The sequence below is a fragment of the Loxodonta africana genome, chromosome 22 (genome assembly GCF_030014295.1).
Source record: "Loxodonta africana isolate mLoxAfr1 chromosome 22, mLoxAfr1.hap2, whole genome shotgun sequence".
Lineage (NCBI taxonomy): Eukaryota > Metazoa > Chordata > Mammalia > Proboscidea > Elephantidae > Loxodonta > Loxodonta africana.
The window spans coordinates 15,307,991-15,326,365 of record NC_087363.1 but is presented as its reverse complement, the minus strand read 5'-3'; the positions used below and the strand labels follow the sequence as shown (position 1 = coordinate 15,326,365).

Here is an 18,375-nt window from a genome sequence, read left to right as displayed (position 1 = left end):
CATCAAGACAAGAGGATGTAGAACTACTCTGGTGTTCCCGTTGTTGTTTTGTGTGTATCTCAGAAGCATTTTGACAGTTCAGAGAGTTATATTCAAACTTTAGTTTTTTTTACTTTACCAATATTTTAAAAAACATTGAAATAGGAGATTGCTGCCCGAGTGAATCAGTCAGCTCTGGAGGCCGTCACTCCTTCCCCGTCTTTCCAGCAGAGGCACGAGAACCTCCGGCCGGCAGGGTAAGTTGCCAGACCAGGGTTATTTAAAGAACTGTTCGGGCTGTTTCAAGTGTTAGCAAGCTCTTTGTTTTTCCAGTACTACTTAGGTTAGTACTAAATAGTTCCCCAAACAACTTACAAAGTGTATCTTCAAATTGGTAGATTCACAGGCAGGGATGCTGCAGGAGCTGATGGGTCCAGGTTTCCTAGTGTTCCCATGAATCCCTAGATTAGGTGATCCCTGTTTTTAAATTTAATAATTGAAAAGAAAAAAGTCTGCCGTTAAATAAGTAGCTATAAGTTGGGATTGTGTGTTTTTATTGACATTTGTTAAAACTGACTTATTAGGAAATTGTGTTTGTTCTCATAGTGTTTGATTTCCAAAAGAGAAAACTAAATGCAACGCCTTCCTATTTTTCTTTATGTTTAGACAGTCTCTCATCTTTCTTTATGCTTAGACAATCTTGCATTTTTCTTTATGCTTATTAGACAATCTTGCATTTTTCTTTATGCTTAGACAATCTCGGCCACCAGCAGTTCGAACCAGCAGTTCGGGATCTTTAGGATCTGAGTCCACAAATTTGGCTGCCCTCTCTCTAGATTCCCTTGTTGCCCCCGACACCCCGATACAGTTTGACATCATTTCTCCTGTGTGTGAAGATCAGCCTGGCCAGGCGAAAGCCTCTGGCCAGGGAGGCAGGTGGGTGATGGCACCATGGGTATGTTGGGCTCCGGTCTGGAAGGCCTTTGATTTCCTTTCTGCATTTGCGTGTCATCTCGCACATATCATGTGCGTCAGCTGTGTTGCATTTTCTTAGTTTTCATTGCTTAACATAATTAGGATAATGTTGGGGAGATACACAGGTTTCTCTCTGTCTGTCTTCTACCCCAATTAAAGGAGTTAAGATCATTTATTTATGTATTTTTAAATTTTTAGTTATTCTATGCTGAAGGCAAATAACCTTCGGGGGGCGGGGAAACTGATTTCACATGTAGTTTAAAAATTGTCCTTCCTGTCAGTAGGAGAGATGAGAAGGCAGAAAGGGAGAGGAGCTGGTTGAATGAACACGAGAAATCGGGGTATAAACGGGGAAGGTACATTAAAGGGATAGCAATTAGGGTCACATAACAATATGTGTATAAATTTTTGTATGAGAAACTACCTTGAGCTGTAAACTTTCACCTAAAGCACAACAAAAAAAAAAAATTGTCCTTCCTAAGTTTTTTTTAATAGAATTTATTTTTGTTGTTGAGAATACACACAACAGAACATACACTGATTCAGCAGTTTCTACATGTGCAGTTCAGCGACACTGATTACATTCTTCCAGCTGTGCAGCCATCCCCACCCTCCTTTTCTGAATTGTTCCTCCCCCATAACACAAACTCAGCGCTTCCTAAGTTTCCTGTGTAATCTTTTTTTTTTTAATTAACTTTTATCAAGCTTCAAGTGAACATTTACAAATCCAATCAGTCTGTCACATGTAAGTTTACATACATCTTACTCCCTTCTCCCACTTGCTCTCCCCCTATTGAGTCAGCCCTTTCAGTCTCTCGTTTCGTGACAATTTTGCCAGCTTCCCTCTCTCTCTATCTTCCCCTCCCCCCTCCAGACAAGAGTTGCCAACACACTTTCAAGTGTCCACCTGATTTAATTAGCTCACTCTTCATCAGCATCTCTCTCCCCACCGCTGACCAGTCCCTTTCATGTCTGATGAGTTGTCTTCGGGGATGGTTCCTGTCCTGTGCCTACAGAAGGTCTGGGGATCATTGCCGCCGGGATTCCTCTAGTCTCAGTCAGACCATTAAGTATGGTCTTTTTATGAGAATTTGGGGTCTGCATCCCACTGATCTCCTGCTCCCTCAGGAGTTCTCTGTTGTGCTCCCTGACAGGTCCTGTGTAATCTTTTGAGTTGCTGTTGTCAATTTGATCCTATATAGATACATCTTAAAAGAGTACAATGCTCAAGGCAGGCATTCTTTACTATACTAGTTAAGCTAAACTGTTGTTTGATTTTAAGAAGACTTCAGGGAATATTTTTAGTGTAAGGTTTAAAGATTATCTCAGGGCAGTAGTTTCAGGGGTTTATCCAGCCTTAATTTAGCTTTAAAAATATTTTAATTCTGAATTGCTTCTCATGTCTACTATTGGGGTGTTTGTTCTTAAAATTTCAAACGAAGTTGCTAGTCGTGTCTTTAGGTTGTGACAGTATTTTAAAACTTCTTGAGGGTTATACATGTGTCGTAGGTTTATTAGAAACTATCATCTTGTAACAGAATTAGAACTCTGCAGTAAGGTTCTAAAACAGTATCACTTTGAATTATTCATGAATCGTCTTTTGTTTATATGATGAAAATATCATTATCAGAGCAGTTAAAAATCTGCAGCCATTCTCACCCTCCTTTTCTGAGTTGTTCCTCCGCCGTTAACATATACTCACTGCCCCCTAAGTTCTTGTCTTTGGCTTTGGACGAAGGAAACGTGATTTAAGACAATCAATTATTAATTAGGTTGAACACCTAATAAATTGATAATATATATTAACTTGGATATACATGGTTATGACCAAGAAAAAGTAATTTACATTTGATCATACAACTGTATTTAGCATTTGCTATTTTTTTTTTATAGGTCAGACAGTTCCATTCTGTCTTAGTGCCATTGTTACTTTAGAATCACTTAGCTCTCTGCTTCCAAAACCTACCTTCAGTTGTACTTTCTTCCTTCATTGTGGGTGTGCCAGTGCTGGCCACATGGAGGGAGGGAGCGTCCATCTCCAATTCATTTTTCTTCTCCCATTCTGTTACTTACACCTTGAGAAATAAGGATTTAAAACTAGAAAATGTTCAAATCATTGTTAACTTGCTATGTGCACTTAGAGAACCGAAAAAGAGGTTTTCACAATCCCAGTAAATTCCTGAGTTTTTTTTCAGGCAGCTAATACTGGAACTAAATAGACATTTTCTCTGTACTTGTTTACTTAAACTCACGAACTTTTGCAACAGTTTATTATGATATTTATTTGTGTGCGCGTGTGCGGTTAAACTCCCTGTTCACCTGTGTCGTCTAAAATGCAGCAACATTGGGTTCAGCCTATTAACTCAGTTATTGTGTGAAGGCAGGGGCCTTTGTCACAGTAATGTGGTCATCAATGCTGTTCTATAATGGGATAGGGCATTTTAGAGCTTTTTGTTTTACAAGATATGCATAGGATTTTGTGACTCTTAGTTTTAACTCTGGTTTTAATGATTGAGATTTCTTCCATGTCGTCATGGTAACTGACCATTGGTTCACATTTTTTCTAAACTTCTCAGGCGTACAAATCCATTTGGGGAATCTGGAGGAGGTACAAAATCTGAAACTGAAGGTAAAATAGACGGGCAATATTCTTACATTTTAGAAATTCTTCTCAGTGGTAAACTGAAGAATTTATTGTTTTATGTTTGTTGAGCTACAATGCTCAATTTTAATGTTATAGTCAAAATTTTCTGGTCATAATGCATTTAAAGCAACAGAACTTCATCTGAGTTAAGATACTATTCACACAAAATTGTAGAATATCACACTTGTCCTTATAGGCAAGCTTTCCAATGCATATTTTTTAAGCTCTTCCTAATACTTGATGTTTCACTTCTGATATTGGAGCATAACTTTTCTTTTCTAGTAGCAGTTTATTTTGATATAATTTCAAACTTAAAAGTTATGAGAATAATACACGGAATTCTTTTTACCCAGAACTACTGGTTGTTGAAGAGTAATCTTTTGCTATTTGAATTTGAGGCCTTCAGTTTCCTATAACTTGAACAGTGGAGTTAGGAGTTACTTCTGAATACTTCTGCTAAGTTGAATTTTTCACTGGCAATTCTAAAAGGAAGCAATGTATTTTATTCTTTAGGAAAAGAAACATGGAATTTAAAAAATACATAATGTACCTTGTTCTGTTTTAGATTCTATTCTTCATCAGCTGTTTATTGTCCGATTCCTCGGTTCTGTGGAGGTGAAGTCAGACGACAATCCAGATGTTGTTTATGAAACAATGCGCCAGATCTTAGCTGCCAGGGCCATCCACAACATCTTTCGTATGACAGAATCACATTTATTAGTCACTTGTGACTGTTTAAAGTAAGTAGGGACCCCACCCTCAAAAAAACTGTAGGGGAAAAAAAGGTTTATATAATCTCACTCTAATTAAAATTTGTTTTCTAAATTTTTAATGATTATTATAGGTTAATTGATCCACAGACACAAGTCACAAGACTCACAGTAAGTTCTCCATGTTTATGGCTTTATTTTAAGCTCCTTTGTGCGTATACATATCCTCCAGCTTCATTCTGACGCTGGGTATTCAGATATGGTAGTATCAATTACGACTGGCCTTTTAAATCACGTTCTATTTATGTCTGTGGCCATCTCTCCATAACGTTATTATTGAACATTCCACATAACTGAAAGAATGAGTGCAATCTGGCATGATACTTAGTGTTTAATCCCTTATTTAGGGAGCATATAGGTTTCTGGGTGATGCACATGGTTCGCGCTTGACTCCTAAAGGTTGGCGGTTCAAACTCACCCAGGAGCACTGTGGAAGAAAGGCCTGGCAGTCTGCTTCTGAAAAGATTTCAGGCAAGAAAACCCTGTGGACCAGTTCTACTCTGTAACACATGGGGTTGCCATGAGTTGGAATTAACTCAACAGCAACAGATTTGGTTTTTGGTTGGATTTAGGGAGCATGTGTTATATATCAAAGAAACTAATAGGATTGAGTTTATTTTATAGTTATCTATTTTGAGATAGCTGTAAGTGTGTTTCTATTTAATCATTTAATAATGTAGACCAATTTTGTTGAGTTTGACTTTCTAAAGTGTTAATAGCTAATAAAACAGATTCTGTATTCAATAACCTCTTGTTCTGCTAGGTAATCCAAACCAAATATGACATTATTTATTCTTCAATTACTAATCCATTAAAAAAAAAAATTGGCTTTAGTGTTCTATTTCTGATATTTTTATAACTTAGGCTATGAGCTGCCTATAAGAGTGCTGCTGAAATGATCTGAAAAATCTCATGTTTGCTCTGATGTTTTCTGTGGCAGTTCCCATTACCCAGTGTAGTTTTGTATGCTACACACCAGGAAAATAAGCGCCTTTTTGGATTTGTGCTTCGGACATCAGGAGGGAGAAGTGAGAGTAACCTGTCATCCATTTGCTATATATTTGAATCAAACAATGAGGGGGAAAAGGTACGTAGCTTTTCAAAATGCGCTTTTCTTATAAAATACAGATCATAGTCACGGTTCCTACTAAGATTTCTGAGAAGAAAATCCCAGATTTTGCTTGGTCTGACTGAGCGGCTTCACCCGAGCGTGCACTTTGAAGAGAGCTCAACCGACGGGCTGGACCTTCTGACTCCAGAGTCCTGTATCTTCCCGGCCACTGGTGGCTGGTTGGTGGACTCCGTTGTTTGCAGATGCCTTCAGCTTAGACAGGGCAGTATCAGTGGCTGCGTGCTTCACTCTTCGCAGTGAAGCATTTGAGATAACAAGTGGGCCAGTAGTGGAAACCCACACACAGATTTGACTTGGGGTACATCAGCCTTTCTTTGAGACAGTGTATTGTGCTAAATTGTAAAACTACTTAAATCAACCATTTGAATACTTGGAAGTTATTTCTTTGATGAGAGAACTGCCTGAGCTTTTCCTGCTTTTTCCCCTTTTAGATTTGTGATTCTGTTGGACTGGCAAAACAGATAGCTTTGCATGCTGAACTGGTAAGAATTTGAGATACTTAATTATCCAGGAATGTTAACTAAAGTATAATACAGGATCCTATTAGCAAGTAAATAAAACGTTTTCCAAAGTAAAGTAACAGTGGGTGCTACCGCAGATATATATAGCATTAAGAATTTGGATAAATGGCTAAGATAGAATGTAGACTTCTGGTGTGCTTTCTCATGTCTTTGAAAAAAGGTTACAAAGGTATTAATTGAAATGTGTAAAGTTTAAAGATATTTAATTCATTGGTTTTATTCATTTGTTCTTCAGGATCGTAGGGCATCAGAAAAGCAAAAAGAAATAGAGAGAGTAAAAGAGAAGCAACAGAAAGAACTCAGTAAACAAAAGCAAATTGAAAAGGTATGCAGCCCTCATGTCTGGGTCTTCTCCTTTTGTGGCGTTTGTAGTTTCCTTAACTCAACACTGTGATGTTCAGATTTGAATTTCCAAATGAAGGTCTGTTTCTGATTGCTCAGCCACTTCATGACCAGGTGATTCCCAGCATAGCAGCGAAGGTGACCTCTGCCTTCTGACATGTTGTTTGCTTTGGCATTACACTGGCGTGTGGTGTGACTGGCTGTTAAACAAACATACCAGAACTTTCACATTCCACTGAGGGCTGTCTCTATCAAAGCAGGTCTTTTGAGAGACTACATAGACTTAACTGCTATTGTTGAAAACCATATTGTCCTCTACAGTCCACAGCCTGGGGGAGAGTGAGAGAGAGAGATAGACATGGTGTTTGTTTGTTGTTTTAATTTTTCATTGTGCTTTAGGTGAAAGTTTACAGAGCAGATTCGTTTCCCATTTGATACTTTGTACATAAAATGTTCTATGACATTGGTTTTATCCCCCACAGTGTGTCAGTACTCTCCATCTCGTTTCCTTTTGTCCAAATTTTCTACCCCTTGCCTTCTCATCTTTGCTTTTGGGCAAATATTGCCCTTTTGAGCTTGTATAATTGATTATTCTAAGGAACACGGTTCTCTCAGATGTTAATGTTTATTTTATGGGCCTGTCTATTGTTTGGCTGAAAGGTAGTCTCTGGTAATGGCTTCAGTTCCAGGTCAGAAGGATGTCTTAGGGCTATAGTCTTGGGGGGTTCCTCCAGTCTCTGTCAGACCAGCAAGTCTGGTCTTTTTTGTGAATTTGATTTTTTGTTCTACATTTTTCTCCTGCTCTATCCAGGACCCTGTGTTGTGATCCCAGTCAGGATGGTCAGTAGTATGACCATGCACCATCTAGTTCTTCTGGTCTCGGGGTTGTACAGGCTGTGGTCATGTGGTCCATTAGTCCTTTCGACTAATTGCTGCCTTGAGTCTTTGGTTTCCTTCATTGTCCTCTGCTGTGCATGGGAAGACACCAATAGTTGTAATTTAGGTGGCCACTCACAAGCTTTTAAGACCCCAGACGCTACTCACCAAAGTAGGATGTAGACCATTGTCTTTATGAGCGATGCTGTGCCAATTGACATAGATATCTCCCAAGTCTACGGTCCTTTGCCTTTGAGCTTAAGAACTTTGTCCTGTGAGGTGCTTGGTTATGTCTAAAAAGTATCCATGACTGTGCCCCTTGTGTGCTCCAGTGTCTATATTAATATACATGCAGCACCTACAATTATGTACGTAGAAATACGTATGTAGAAATATGGCTGTAGGTGGGTATGCTCCCTTACACCCTCCCACACCTCTTTAGCATACCTATCTATCTGTGTATCCATTCGTAAATTATTGTTTGTTAATACTGTTGTTTCAGGATTGTATTATAGGTTATAGTAATTACCGTAAAAGAAAAAAAAAAACCATTGCTGTCAAATGGATTCTGACTCATAGTGACCCTGTCGGACAGAGTAGAACTGCTCCCTAGGGTCTCCAAGGAACAGCTGGTGGATTTGAACTGCCAACTTTTTGGTTAACAGCCGAACACTTAACCACTGTACCACCGGGGTTCCAGTAGTTGCCCTTTATTTTTGTATTCTTCTCAGTGTCTTCCTTTGCCTTGGTCATGTTGTGCTGACTTCCCCCGTGTTGTGTATTGCCTTTCTCTTCACCAATATTAACATATGTCTTCTATCTCGTTAGTAATTTTGCCTCTGTATCCCTCCCATCCCTGGTAACCATAGAAGAATTTTTTTTTTTCTGTGTGTAAACCTTTTTTTGTTTATAACAGTGGTCTCATACATTATTTATCCTTTTGTGACTGACTTATTCCACTCAGCATAGTGTCTTCCAAATTCATTCATGTTGTGAGATGTGTCACAGATTTGTCATTACTCTTTATCGTTGTGCAGTATTCCATTGTGTGTATATATCACACTGTATTTATCCATTCGTTGATGGGCACTTAGGTTGTTTCCATCTTTTTGCTATTGTTAATAATGTTTCAGTGAACATGGGTGTACTTATATCTGTTTATGTCACTGCTCTTATTCCTCTAGGGTATATACCTATGAGTAGAATTGCTGAATCACATGGTGTTTTTATTTCTAGCTTTTTAAAGAAGCATCAGTTTTCCATAGTGGTTGTACCATTTTATATTTCCATCAGCAATGTAGAAGAATTCTAGTCTCCCCACAATCTTGCCAACATTTATTTTCTTTTTTTGATGAGTGTCGTTATTGTCAGGAGGAGATGGTATCTCATTGTAGTTTTGATTTGGACCTTTTTAATGGCTGATGATCCCAAGCATTTCTTCATGTGTCTGTTAGCCACCTGAATGTCTTTTTTGGTGAAGTGTCTGTTCATATCCTTTGACCATTTTTATGATTGAATTTTTTCTTTTTGTTATTTAGGTGTTGAAATTTTCTATAAATTTTAGAGATAAAACCCTTGTCAGATACGTCACAGCCAAAATTTTCTTTCCCATTCTGGAGGTTCTCTTTTTATTCTTTTGAAGAAGTCTTTTGATGAGCGTAAGTGTTCAGTTTTTAGAATGTCATGTTTATCTAGCTCATCTTCTGCTGTTTGTGTGTTTTTAGTTATGTTTGGTTTTCTATTTATGCTGTACATTAGGAACTCGAACATTGTCCTGATTTTTTCTTCCATGATCTTTATCATTTTAGGTTTTGTGTTTAGGTCTGCATTCATTTTGAGTTAGTCTTGTGTATCATATGAGGTTTGGGTCCTGTTTCATTTTTCTACAGATAGACATTCAGTTTTATCAGCACCATTTTTTGGAGAGACTATCTCTTCCCCATTTAATGGACTTTGGTCCTTTGTCAAAGGTCAGCTGTCCATAGGTGGATGGATTTATGTCTGGGTCCCCAATTCTTTTTCTTTGGTCTATGTGTCTGTCATTGCACCATACCAGTACCAAGGTGTTTTGACTACCATGGTGATATAGTCTTTTTCTGGAGAATGATCTGTGTATGTTGAAAAAGAATATATACTTTGCTGCTGTTGCGTGGAGTGTTCTGTGTATGTCTGTGAGTCAAGTTGGTTGATTGTGGCATTTAGATCTTCTGTGTCTTTCTGGTTGTTCTTTCACTGAAAGTGGTGTGTTAAAGTCTCCCACTATTATTTTGCAACTCTCTATTTCTCTTTTCATTGCTATTGGAATTTGTTTTATGTATCTTGGAGCCCTGTCATTGGGTATATATATATTTACTGTGGTTATGTCCTCTTGGTAGATTGACCCTTTAACCATTATATAACGTCCTTCCTTGTCTTTTATGGTGGATTTTGCCTTAAAGTCTGTTTTTTCAGAGATTAATATTGGCCACTCCTGCTCTTTTTTGATTGTTTGTTTGATACATTTTCTTCCATTCTTTGAGTTTTAGTTTATTTATGTCTTTGTATCCAAGGTGTGTCTCTTGTGGACAGCATATTGATGGGTCATATTTTTTAATACATCTGCCACTGTCTGTCTCTTTAGTGGTACATTTAAGCCATTTACATTCGATATGATTATCAGTAGGTATGAGTTTACTGCTGTCTTTTTTTTTTTTTTTTTGTGGTGTTAACGCGTTCTTTGTTCTGCTTAATTTTCTGTGCTGAGTTCTTTTTGTTTGTGGATTTTCTTTTCTTTTGTTGTTGTTGCTTTTGTGTTTACTGGGTCTTTATGTTTTTCTTCTTTTATATCGATGAGTAGGTTTGTTAACTTTCTTTGTGGTTACCTTGAAATTTACCTTTAGCTTCCTAAGTTTAAAGCAGTCTTTTATTTCTTGATATTGCCTTGACTTCCTCTCCATACGAAAGTTCTATAACTACACCATTTATTCCTCCTTTTTGTTTTGATGTTGTCATCATTTACAGGTTGACGTCTCTGGTTCCCTGTTTTCAGTCTTTTAGCTTTGTTTATTTTTGAGAATTCTTTATCTGGCTGATGCTGTCCTGTGTCCTAATCTCAGGTTGTTGTCCGATGTTGTTAGTTGTCTGTCTGAGGGACTCCCTGTAATATTTCTTGCCTTCTTGCCTGCATTGTTTCTGCCAAGTAATCAGAGCTTAGTGTTATTGGTTCGCCTTTGTTAGGGTACTTTGTTTTTCCCGAGCTGTTGTCAGGATTCTTTCTTTGTCTTTGGTTTTGACAGGTTTGATTATGATATATCTTGGTGACTTTTTTGGGGGATCTATCCTGTATGGGACTCATTGAGCTTCTTAGGTGGATATCTTATCATCTTTTGTGATATTAGGGAAGTTTTCTGCCAGCAAATCTTGGACAATTCTGTTTTTTTTTTTTGTCTCTTCCTGTTTTGGAATTCTGATAACACATACATTTTTCTTCTTGATAAAGTCCCACCTAATTCTTAGGCTTTCTTCATTCTTTTTTCTGAATTTTTCTCAAACAAATTGGTGTCAGTCTATTTCACTGGTTCTGTTTTCTGTTGATTCAGTTCTGCTTCTGTGTCCTTCTGTTGAGTAGTGTATTTCAGAAAATTTTTAGGATTTCTAGTTGCTGTTTTTGTATGGTTTCTAATTGTCTATTTTGTCATTTCGTTCTTGTATTGTTTTTCTGAGTTCTTCTATTGCTTTGTCTGTGTTTTCCTTGATTTCTTTGAGAACTCTACATGTTAGTTTTCTTAGTTATCTAGTGCTGCTGTGCAACTCTACTCTCTTGGCTTTAGGTGCACTAATTTCCTAGTCCATCCAAATGGTGACTCTGCCCTTAGAAACACCAGAGGCCACGGCTCTACCTTGGAAACCCCAGAGGTCAGCTGAGGCAGCTTGACTTCTGTTTCCTGGTTTCTTGGCCTCTCAGCCCCTTGGGCCTTTCTGCCCACATCTGCCCTGCTGGGACAAGTGTCCCAATAGCTCTGTAGCTCCACGAATAAGTGCACCCCACTCCGCCGGTAAACCTCAGTCAGAACGTACTGAACTCTCTTGTTCTGTGGGTTGGCAAGCCTAGCACTTCTGATAATTGCCTGGAGGCACCCCACTCTGCCAGGAACCCTCGTTTTGCAAAGGCACTCAGTTCTCTCACTCTGTGGGTCAGCTCCAGTGCTGTGTGGTGCTGGTCTCCTGGATCTGCCACTGCTGGTTCTCTGCCACTGCCGGTCCTTTGTTGCTGCCAGTTCTCCAATGTTAACAGTTCTCCTTACGTCCTTCTGAGTCCTCTATCCACTCAGAGTTTCAAAACCACTTCCACATTTTAGGTATCTGTTACAGCAGCACCCCATTCTTTTGGTACCAAATTCTGTCTTAGTTATCTAGTGCTGCTGTAACAGAAATACCACAAATGGATGGCTTTAACAAACAGAAGTTTATTCTCTCACAGACTGGTAGGCTAGAAGTCCAAATTCAGGGTGTCAGCTCCAGGGTAAGGCTGTCTCTGTCAGCTCTGGAGGAACTAGGAGCTTCTTCGTGCGGGAACCCTGAGTCCAAAGGACACGCTCTGCTCCCAGCACTGCTTTCTTGGTGGTATGAGGTCCCTCCTACCGCTGTCTCTCTGCTCACTTCTTTCTATTATATTTCAAGAGTTTGGCTTAAGATCTTGTAGATCTCATCAACATAACTGCTGCTAATCCATCTCATTAACATCATAGTGATAGGATTTACAACACATGGGAAATCACATCAGAGGACAAAATGGTGGACAATCATATAATACTGGAAATCATGGCTTAGCTAAATTGATACACATAGTTTTGGGGGACGCAATTCACTCTATGACATTAGTCTTTTGAATTCCTTATCAGGTAGTTCCATTACCATTAATTCCTCCATAAGTTTTCTGGTTCTTCATTTTGCTCACTTGCTGGGCCATCTTTTCCTGCCTTTTTATGTGATTTAATATTGTGTGTCGTTTTTGAGCCATTAAGGTGTTTTTATATTTATTTATTTATTGTATGTTTGTTTGCTGCACCCTGATTTTTTGTTTTGTTTTGATACATCCAAGTAGGCAGGACATGTTTGCTACTCTGGTCACTAGCGTGGCCATACTGGAGCTCTCACCACATGTCTCTGGGTGGATGGGGTAGCAGCCCGGGTCTCTGTTCACTGTTCTTGTGGGGCGGCTGAGGACGTAGCTGGTGTTGCAGGTGAAGTCATGTGTCTGTCTGGTTGGTCACCTGGGCATGGGTGCAGGAGGCATTCTCACTGATCACTGGGTTGGCTGTTGTGTGTGTGCACTGCTGGATGCTGGGTGGTCGGGGTGAGGGCACACGGGTCACCGATCACCAGTTGAGTGGTACAGAAACACTCTCCCATGGTCCCAGGTGGGCAGGGCTGTGCGGGGGTGGTCAGAGTGGACACAAGCTTCTGGTTGCAAGAGAGGAGGTGGAGGGGGGAATGCTGCCAGTCATGGGTATCTGCTAGGAGGGCATGCCCCTGTCTGCCAGAACATGACGCGGGGGAGGGTGTGCTGCCTGTCCTTGGGCCCCCAGCACAGGTGGATGGAGGGAGTAGGAGGTACCACTGGTCTGCGGGCCCCCAGTGTGGGTGGCTGGGCTTAGAAGTGGGTGCCTCTGGTTCATGGGCTCCCGGCACCAATGGCTTGGTGGAGCAGCAGGCACCACTGGTCTGTGGACCCCTGGTGCAGTGATTGGGTAGAGGAGCAGGTGCTGCCGGTCCTTAGGACCCCAGCATGGTTGGCTGAGTGGAAGAGGTGATGCTGCCAGTTCTCAGCTCTGGCAGCCAGGCCCCTGGCATAGGTGGGTGGACAGAAGAGCGGGGCGCCACCAGACTACAGTCTCCCGGCATGGATGGCTAAGTGGAGCAACAGACACTGCTGGATCACAGGCCCTCGGTGCAGTTGGGTGGGCAGAAGACGGGATACTGCCAGTCCACAGGTCCCCAGCATGGGTGGATTGGTGCAGAAGCGGGTGCTGCTGGTGAATGGGCACCCAGCTGAAGAGGCGGGGCAGTGGTGGGTGCTGCCGGACCACAGTGGTCTGCGGGCCTCTGGCAAGGGGTTTTGGGGGAAGTGTGGTGGGTGAGGTGAGTGCATTTAACTTTTGCAGGGTGGGAGCACTCCTGCTTGGCTCTGGCTCTGGGTACAGAGTTGCTCCTGCTTGGCTAGACCAGGTGATGGAGGCTTCAGCTGGGAATGCTGTTTGCTTTGTCTCAGTATGGCCATGCTGTGCAGGTTCGACTGGCAGGGCGCCAGCAATCCTTAATTCTCCATGTCTACTGTTTTTCACAGTTTCCCCTTCCATTTGGCACTTGGTCCAATTCTTCAGCCTTGTCTTTGATGCTCAGGGTTCCAAAGTTGTCATCTGTATCTGGTTCACTTGTTTTCTCTGGTCTTTATTGTAAGAGGGTTGTTATAAGGCATCTGACTATGCTGACATCTTGGATTGCCTATATTGTTTTTTAAAATGTTGCCAGGAGTGTCAAATCATTGTCCAGCAACAGGATTTGGGGAGGGGGGTGTGGGGGGGGGGCAAGAGGCTTTGATGTTTGTCTTTTTTTTTTAATCATAGTAAATATGTATAACAAAACATTTGTCATTTAACCATTTCTAAGTATACAGTTGAGTGACGTTAATTACATTCACCATATGGTGCAACAATCACCGCTCCAGCAGGATAATTTTAAGCTAGAAAAATTTCAAAGCAAAGTCTCAAAAATCCACTGGGTAGGTGATCCATGAGATGGTAAGAAATCTGTTATGGGTAGTGGCATTGGCAGGAGGAGTGGCAAAGAGGGAACAGCTGTGGGATACTTAATGAGAACAGTTCAGCAAGAATTGGAAATGGTTGGGTGTGTGGATAGAGAAAAGGCAAAGATGATGGAGTCAGACTTCCCTGATAGTCTAGGCTAGGGAAAGATGACACTTGATTTAGCAAGGGGGGCTTGGGGAGTGCATAGTGAGAGAGGATGATGGCCTGAACCTGGTTATGGGTCATGAAAATGGAAAAGAGGAAAACACAAGAGATTTTAGTGTGAATGTTGGCTTTTATAGGGTTTCTAGAATAGTTCGAAAATTCACTTTGGTGTTCCGTTGGTTGGATATAGCCTTTTTTTCAGTAAGTTGCCAGGATTATGCATATATTTATGACAGAAACTTTGAAGTGGTTCTCAAGTATGTATTTGAACTGCTTAGTAGTTTTCCATTTGACTACAAACAATAAACTTAGTTTCTTTTTTCTCTTTTCTACTAGGACTTGGAAGAACAAAGTCGGTTGATAGCTGCTTCCAGTAGACCAAACCAAGCCAGTAATGAGGGGCAGTTTGTTGTCCTTAGCAGTAGCCAGTCAGAAGAGAGTGATTTGGGAGAAGAAGGAAAGAAGAGAGAGTCAGAAGCATAAACTTACCCTGGCTTTTTGGTTGATACCCACCCCCTAGCCCTGGAATTTAATGACAGTTTCTGTGGTGAAATGGCGCAAGGTGACAACTATGCTGAAATACCAAGCAGGAGACTAAGCTTTGTGTTTGCTCGTTCGTCTCAGCATCATCTTTTAAAACGAGACTGAACTTGTGAGTTAGGTTTGTATTGATTTTTCCCTTAAAAGTAACGTCCTGTGCAGTAACATCAAATCCCACACGTCTAAAAGAAACCTGCTCATTTCCCTGAAGTCGATTGCTGAAGAATTACACTTGCTCAGCACTTTTTTCCTTCAATTTTGAACTTTTTATCTTGTTTTGTAACTGGCTATGACCGTAAGAAGGCAATTATTCTTCGGCTTCAGATATTCGTGGGTGTGCTCCTCTGTTTCATTAATAACATTTTGCTGGGAATGAGGAACCTTTGGACCAAACAGGTTCAAAACCCTTTATATAGAAAATTCTGCAAGTTTGAAAATATTTTAACAATAGTAAATGTGCACCAGCGTGATAAATAGAGAAATATTGAAGTTGTCAAGGATTTCATTTTACTCGGATCCACAACTGACACCAATGGAATCAGCAGTGAAGAAATCACACGATGTATCGCACTGGGCAGATCTGCTGCAAAGACCTCTTTACAGTGTTAAAGAGCAAAGATGTCCCTTTGAGGACTAAGGTGCACCTGACCCAAGCCATGGTGTTGTGAATTGCCTCATATATGCAAAAGCTGGACAGTAAATCAGGAAGACTGAAGAAGAATTGATGGCTTTGAATTACGGTGTTGGCGAAGAATATTGAATATACCATGGACTGCCAAAAGAACGAACAAGTCTGTCATGGACGAAGTACAGCCAGAACGCTCCCTAGAAGGGAGGATGGTAAGACTTTGTATTATGTACTTTGGACATGTTATCAGAAGGGACCATTCCCTGGAGAAGGACATCCTGCTTGGTAAAGTTAGAGGGTCAGTGAAAAAAAGGAAGATCCTCAACGAGATGGATTGACACAGTGGCTGCGACAGTGAGCTCAAACTTAGCAATGATTGTGAGGAGGTACAGGCCCAGGCAGTGTTTCATTCTCTTGTACACAGGGTCGCTGTGAGTTAGAACTAACTTGACAGCACATAACAACAACAAATGTGCAATAGAACTTTCATAAAATAATTAGAACAGAGTTTTAGACTTAAGGTTTTAAGTGTGGCGGGTGGGACTGCTGACTTCAGGGCGCTGTCTTGGGTTGCTCCGGTGTCTCTGGTGCGCGTTACACCTTGATGCCGGTGGGAAGGGTGCTTAAGTGTCTTCAGGTCGAGAGGGATACTGTCCTGTGGCAGTTTCTTCCCATGTTCTTAGTTCTCAGGTTGGAACTTGAATTATTGCTGCAGAGCAGTAATGGTTAAAATAAGATTTTGGAATTTATTAAAAGGGATTTTTTTTTTCCAAATACATCTTAGATTAGGATTTAGATATAACGATGTTGTTAGAGGATGATACGTTGTATTTTCTGCATTGCGTGAAATAATTTTTATTGAAAATCAAGCAGTGTTTCAAAAAAGTTCTGTGACAATTACGTTTCCTGCTTAAAGTAAAAATTCCCAGAGTTTAGAGAATGTAGTCTTTTAAATTCCAGACTGATAACCCAATATTTTCATAATCCCATATTTTGATAAAATGCTGAATCACCACTTTATATCCACAAAGACAAATAGTTAATGTATAAGAATGGAATAATTTGCACTAATTGTTATAACTACTTCTACTCTTGAAATGAGTAAAAGTTTTAATTCTATGAAAGGTTGGAAAGAAATTGAATGTCTGGTGTGGTGTAGGAGAGTTGACCAAGGAAGGATTTTAGCCTGGTGCCAAGGTTAAAATGGCATTTCTTTACTGCCTATCTTCTGTGTTGAAACTTGATTCCTTTTTCTTTTATCAGATTTTTAACATTGCTGGTAGAAACTATGTTTATATATTACACATGAAAAAGTATATATAGACAAGTTAAATATATTGAGTAAAATATTTTACATAAACTTCCAAATTTTCAAGAGGTTAGCCAGTAAGACTAATTTCACAGTGGAAAAGTTCTTTATATACAGGTTTTTCTTCTTAGTTCTGAATTAGAAATGGCTTCTGTTTTACTGCTCACAATATAGCCTGGCTGTTTCACACTGTGCATGTAAGTACGCTGTTTTCTACAGGACGGGATCGATGATAACTACATATAGGATCATGATATTCTTTTTATCCATGTGCCAAGTGGGAGTACTGATTATTTAGTACTCTTGAAGCCTTATGTTACCAAAACATGCACCTGAAAAATGGAAATTTGTGGGAAAATTTTTGGAAAAAAAAAAAAGTTTATTTTGTGCTTACTAAAGGAAAGGTTTTCCTAATAGTTTGTGTATCATTCTTTTTGTTGAAATTTATTCTGTAGTCAGCACTTGATTAGTCATGCCAGGTCCTGTTTTTAAGACCTTTTTTGAGAATTAGCAAGCTTTTTGTTTCATTAAATCTTCTTTATACTGTCAGTTGTTGCCTCACTTGGTTCAGATGAAACCTGTCACCCTACAAGGAAGGTCAGCATTAGGAAATAGTTTTAACTAGGCTGGTGCTGTGCATGGTGGCCAAACGTGCTGCCTTTGTTGGCCATCTGGGTCAGAGTCTAGGCTAGAGTTAAGGGTACGGGCAGTTAGGGGTGCTGGACAGGCTTGTTCCTTTCATGTTTTTCATAGGAATTTCCACAGTAACACACCCACATCCAAAACTCAGACCAACACGCATTCCAACGCTGGACAGAAGTCATGTGTAGATTTCACAGTTTTAGATGATTCAACTTCTGTACTATTCCATTAATGGAGATATTAAAGCATCAACTTTAATAAGCTCTCTTTTGCTTACATAAGGCTTCGCAGTGGAGTTTGGCCTAATGATAAAGCTCCTCTTGATCTGTTATCCTCCTCTGAAATCCCTTCTAGCTCTCACATGCTTTAGTAATGATGGGACTACAGTTTTGGGATGTCTTTCTCAGATTTAAATTTACACGTAATGATTTTTAGATAATAATAAAACTTCTTTAAAAGGAAAGAAATTATGTCTGCCTAATTCTGCTATGTACTCTGCTCCTGTATGAACAGTACGTATTTAACTGTGGTAATGAAATCAGTAAATAGAAAACCAGTTATTCGTTCTCTTTTAAAACTGTAAAAAAGTGCTAACGAGACTGGAACTGTTAAACCTTGAACAGAGTTCCAAAAGCCAGTCTAGTTTTTGCCACATCTGCAAAGATTGTCTAAATTTCAAAAGTGTTCTCAGGCTCCACAACCTAAGGGTGGTAAATGTATCTTGCCTACATGCTTGGGAAAAGGACGGTACAATGCAGATAAAATCCTATTCAACATACACTTTTATGTGGTAAAGGCCTCGGAGTTAATGTTGAAGTTATATCTAGGAACCACAAGTATTGAAAATTTGAATCTTCCCTGAAACTGTTGCCCTGAGCTAATCCTTAAATCTTAAACTAAAAATATCCCCTAAATTCATCTTAAAACCAAACAATAGTTTACCTTAAATAGTAAAAAAAAGTGTAAAGGTCTGCCTTGAGCAGTATGCTCTTTTAAGAACTATCTATACTGGATCAAATTGACAACAGCAAGTCAAAAGATTAAATAGCAGCCTAAGGGGCAGTGAG

The 18,375-nt window shown here is 39.9% G+C and overlaps 1 protein-coding gene across 2 annotated transcripts in view; it reads left to right on the top strand.

The window, feature by feature from the left end:
* APPL1 (adaptor protein, phosphotyrosine interacting with PH domain and leucine zipper 1) overlaps window positions 1-17,248 on the top strand; it is a 43,047-nt gene extending 25,799 nt beyond the window's left edge. For both annotated transcript variants that reach the window (XM_064274343.1, XM_023547597.2), the window contains exons 14-22: window positions 145-236; window positions 733-915; window positions 3,531-3,583; window positions 4,164-4,338; window positions 4,443-4,479; window positions 5,309-5,455; window positions 5,932-5,982; window positions 6,257-6,346; window positions 14,526-17,248. In XM_064274343.1, the coding sequence (XP_064130413.1) occupies window positions 145-236; window positions 733-915; window positions 3,531-3,583; window positions 4,164-4,338; window positions 4,443-4,479; window positions 5,309-5,455; window positions 5,932-5,982; window positions 6,257-6,346; window positions 14,526-14,672 (975 nt within the window). In that variant the 3' untranslated portion in view covers window positions 14,673-17,248. The remainder of the gene's footprint in view (window positions 1-144; window positions 237-732; window positions 916-3,530; window positions 3,584-4,163; window positions 4,339-4,442; window positions 4,480-5,308; window positions 5,456-5,931; window positions 5,983-6,256; window positions 6,347-14,525) is intronic.
* Window positions 17,249-18,375: the final 1,127 nt, after the last annotated feature.